Here is a 3,867-nt window from a genome sequence, read left to right on the forward strand (position 1 = left end):
CAAGTCAATTCTACCTCATTGTGTTTCTGCAGCTGTGAGTCTTTACAGGAGCAAATAGCTTCATCTTTTTCCTGAAGAGAAGTTGGTGGGTTTGAACTCTATTTTTAAGTCACAATCTAAGTTAACTCTATCAGTATTGATTACATTTCTCCTTCTGCTTTATAAGACATTCGAGTCTGACAATATTTTTTTCTGGAAGACGTCAACTGAGGTGTGGCAGAGATTTTGCAGGCCCAACCGTCAAGCCCTTAGCTGAGCACCTTAATAGGGATATAGATATTCTAACCCTACATTTTCCTCCTCAAGATTAGGAATTAACTGATGCGATTAGTACTTTTTAACAGTGGGGAGAAAGAACTAGAGGGAAAGAGAAAGGCATGGGAGGGGAGGGGAGGAGGGAGGAAAGAGGAGGAGGGAGAGGGGAGGAGAATGGGGAAAGAAGAGAAGAGAAAGATAAGTCAAGCCCAAGAATTAAATGCAAGTCTACATTCAAATACCACATTCCACTTAAGAGAATAAACTGCAGTGATTATTTCAAATACAATTTATTCTTCTGATTTTTGCTTAAATTCAAAATGTAAATTCTCCTCTGCAAGCAGATGCATCATCCAGCACGTTAAGAAGAAAGATTTCTCATCGTGAACAGAAAGCATTGCAGCCAACTTTCACTGTTTCCAAGTAAACACTATGTCCTGTTATGATCTGATTTTTAAAATTCATTGCATATATGTTAATAGATGTCATTATTCATGCCTGGGTGCAAAAAACTATAAAATGTAATATAAGCGAATGATAGTAATATTTAAGATGTATGTCCAGTGAAAATATGAAAGAAGAAGAACTTGGTTTTAAAGGGCAGCAGTTTCTATATTAAAGAATAACTCATTGAATCCTATGATGTGCAGTGAATGCCCAGCTTTTAGAAAGAAGACTAACGGACATAGACTAAAACCATGTCTCTTGTTTGAATAGCTTACTAGTCTCTTTTAAACTTATACAGAAAAACCAGAGGCTTTTGAAAATTTTGTAAGTGAAAGTTATATCCTAGAAGCCAAATAAAACATACAGTTTAAAAACAATAGAAAAACAAAAGGAGATTACAATTCTCTTAACGATTTTAAGATGACATAACATCCATGGCAAAAATGTTTGAACTAGAGAGTGGCATTTCTTATTGTCAGCTTTTTGTCTAAGGTAAGAAAATTCCAGTGTGATACAAAATAGCACCTGATGACAAAAACTTTTTGGAAAAAAGAATAACACTGAATCTTATACATTATCTTCACTATAATGGGATTAATTAATTAATATATAAATAAGATAGCAAATGAAGTTATTAAATTTTTTATTCTTTAGCAGGAATTGCTCGTGTATTCTTATTTCTATTTGACTTTTTGAGACTTGGTGAAAAGATTCTTCATGCCAAGGTTGTTATTTTCCATTTACCTAGTCTTTTCTGGTTCAGAGAATTATATTTCATATAGACAACAGCAATTATTTATCTCACAGATACAACATGGATCCATTTGTATACACTGAGTATGGCATTCAACACATATTCTCTGACAAAAAGGCACCATGAACATGCTACTGCATACAAGATGGGAAAAAGTAGAGGTACTCGGGAATACTTTAGAAATCATAGTATGTTCTCTCCTGACGCTTCATGCCACCAGAAGCTGACCAGCGAGGCTGGGATTTCTTTCTTTGATTAAGGCAGCAATAATGGCAGCGCCTTGCCCTACACGCTGCTGTAGCTTAAGCTCCTCCTAAAAAATAAAGAAAGGAGAGAAATCATTATTTTAAAAGAAAAGATTTATAATCTCTTAAAGCAGCTAGTTTAATTGATACATTTAAAAAATAGTTTTATTGACAATTCAATGGTTTAAATATATTTAAGAGTTGTTCAGTCATCATCCAATCAACTTTAGAATATTTTCTTCATTTTTTTTCAAACTTTGAGCTATTTAATTAAGACCTTTGCAAGAATCTAGAACACCCATTTGTGAGGATCAATCCCATTTGTGAGCACGAAGGTAGCACAAGGAGCCTTGGAGCCGGGAACAGCTTTGATTTTTGCCAACATTTGGGAGTCCGCGGCTTTTTAATCAGCCTTGCGCTGATCTGTGATCTTGTATTTCTCTTTCTCGATGTCAAAGATCTCGCCTTCTTGGTGCCTGGGCGTCCGCAGCTGCTGCTTGTTGAAGTAGGCATGTGTGAGATGCTTGGGGATTTTCACACCACTGATAGCAATTTTGGTGGAGATGGCGATGACACCTTCTGGTGTGTTCTGCGCAGAGGCACTCGATCGAGGGAGAGAGGTCCAGTCACAAGCAGCAAGCCGCTGCCAGCTGCTTCAGGAAGACCGCTCTCTGGCCTCGGTGGCGCCCTGAGGATGATCAGCACGGTCGGTCCCCGGGAGATGCTGGCGCGCGGTCTCCTGGCCTGCGGCCTGAAGGGCTTCTTGCCCGGGCTCAGCAGCTTCCGCGGCGGCATGTCTTCCGCACGGTAAGACGTAGGCATTTTGCAGCTTCACCACTCGGGTCCCGCCGGCCTTGTCACCCCCAACTGGCTTTGAGACAGTAGCCAGGACCTTCTCCTTTTTCTTCTCAACCGTGGACTTGGCCTCTGGCTCATGGCCTTGCGGGAATGCATGGCGGAGCGGGGATACCGGCGGGTTCCTTGGACTAGGACCAGGGTCGGCTGCATTGGGGCTCCCCCTTCTTGGGCTTTGCCCCTGAGCCGGTAACTTGGCCGCTGGCATCTGCTTTCTTGACTTTGGGCTTCTTCTCCTTGGTGTCTGGCTGCTTCTCAGCCTCTCACCCACCCATGACAGTAGAACCCCTGACCTCGATGCGAATCCATTCTAGAAGAAGCGTCGAGATGCAGTTGAGTTCCGAATCAATTTTTCCCTTAAGCAATAACTGAAAATAGATGAATCCATTCTCGACCACCACGTTTTTACCCTAACCTTGCCTTTTTATACAAAACACGACGCAGAAATGTTAAAGTAAATAAGTTCAGAGTTAAATAATATATTTTAAATAAGAAACGTAACATTTAAAGTTTATTACAACTACAGTATGGCCCATACCTTGAGGCTGATGAGGATCTGGATCTGTGGACCGGATGTGCAGAGGAGGTGTGGAGAGAGAGAGTCATGTTTGGAAGGGGAATCCCCTTCCATAAAATCAACTGGTCGCTGCTTCTCAGGAGTTTTTTCCCTTCTTTGCCTTTTTACACTAGGACCTGGCTGGCTTTCTCTAAAAAAAAAATCTAATGTGGTCTGCTGTTGGCGTTTCCTTAATTCTCTTCTAAATGGGTTTACTAAATTATCATCAACAATATCGATAACCCAGTTAACCAGTTCCTTATCCTGATTATTCTTTTCAAAAAACTTTCTTAGGAACCATGTTTTTTATCTAAACATAGTACAAAGGGCCACAAAATCTAAGAAAATTATAGCAAAACGCTTGGATCACAGCCGCAAAAGTTTTAGACAACACGTACTAACAACGCCAAATAACGCAGAGTGACCGAAACACGAGCTGTTTTTGTTTACAGAAAATCACATGCATCTGGTCGGATTCCGATGTTTTGTTTCAGCTTTGATGCAACATGTTCTCATCACTTCAACGGGAAATCCGATTCTGTCGAGTACTGATTCGGTCGAGTACCGAGGCTCCACTGTATTATTAACTCCTCATTACTTCTCAATCTCCTTTGCCAGCACTAAGGAAATGTTCATTCAGTTACTGTCTCTCTAGATTTACCTAATCTGGATTACATTTAAGAAGCCCCAGTGGCATAGTGGTTATCCAGTGGTCGCTAACCATAAGGTCAGCAGTTCAAAACCACTGGACCCTG

The 3,867-nt window shown here is 40.7% G+C and overlaps 1 protein-coding gene and 1 pseudogene across 1 annotated transcript in view; both read right to left on the minus strand.

Annotated features, from left to right (window-relative positions):
* Positions 1-1,328: 1,328 nt before the first annotated feature.
* The window catches only part of CRPPA (CDP-L-ribitol pyrophosphorylase A), a gene marked incomplete at its 5' end in the record, with an annotated part of 317,407 nt that continues 314,868 nt past the window's right edge, over positions 1,329-3,867 (minus strand). Inside the window, one exon of the mRNA XM_004702702.2 lies at positions 1,329-1,769. Within this exon, the coding sequence (XP_004702759.1) occupies positions 1,665-1,769 (105 nt within the window). The remainder of the gene's footprint in view (positions 1,770-3,867) is intronic.
* Positions 1,950-2,831, minus strand: LOC101659519 (annotated as a pseudogene).

Source organism: Echinops telfairi, unplaced genomic scaffold (genome assembly GCF_000313985.2).
Source record: "Echinops telfairi isolate 266 unplaced genomic scaffold, ASM31398v2 ScPeMD7_23;HRSCAF=83, whole genome shotgun sequence".
In the NCBI taxonomy this organism is placed as follows: domain Eukaryota; kingdom Metazoa; phylum Chordata; class Mammalia; order Afrosoricida; family Tenrecidae; genus Echinops; species Echinops telfairi.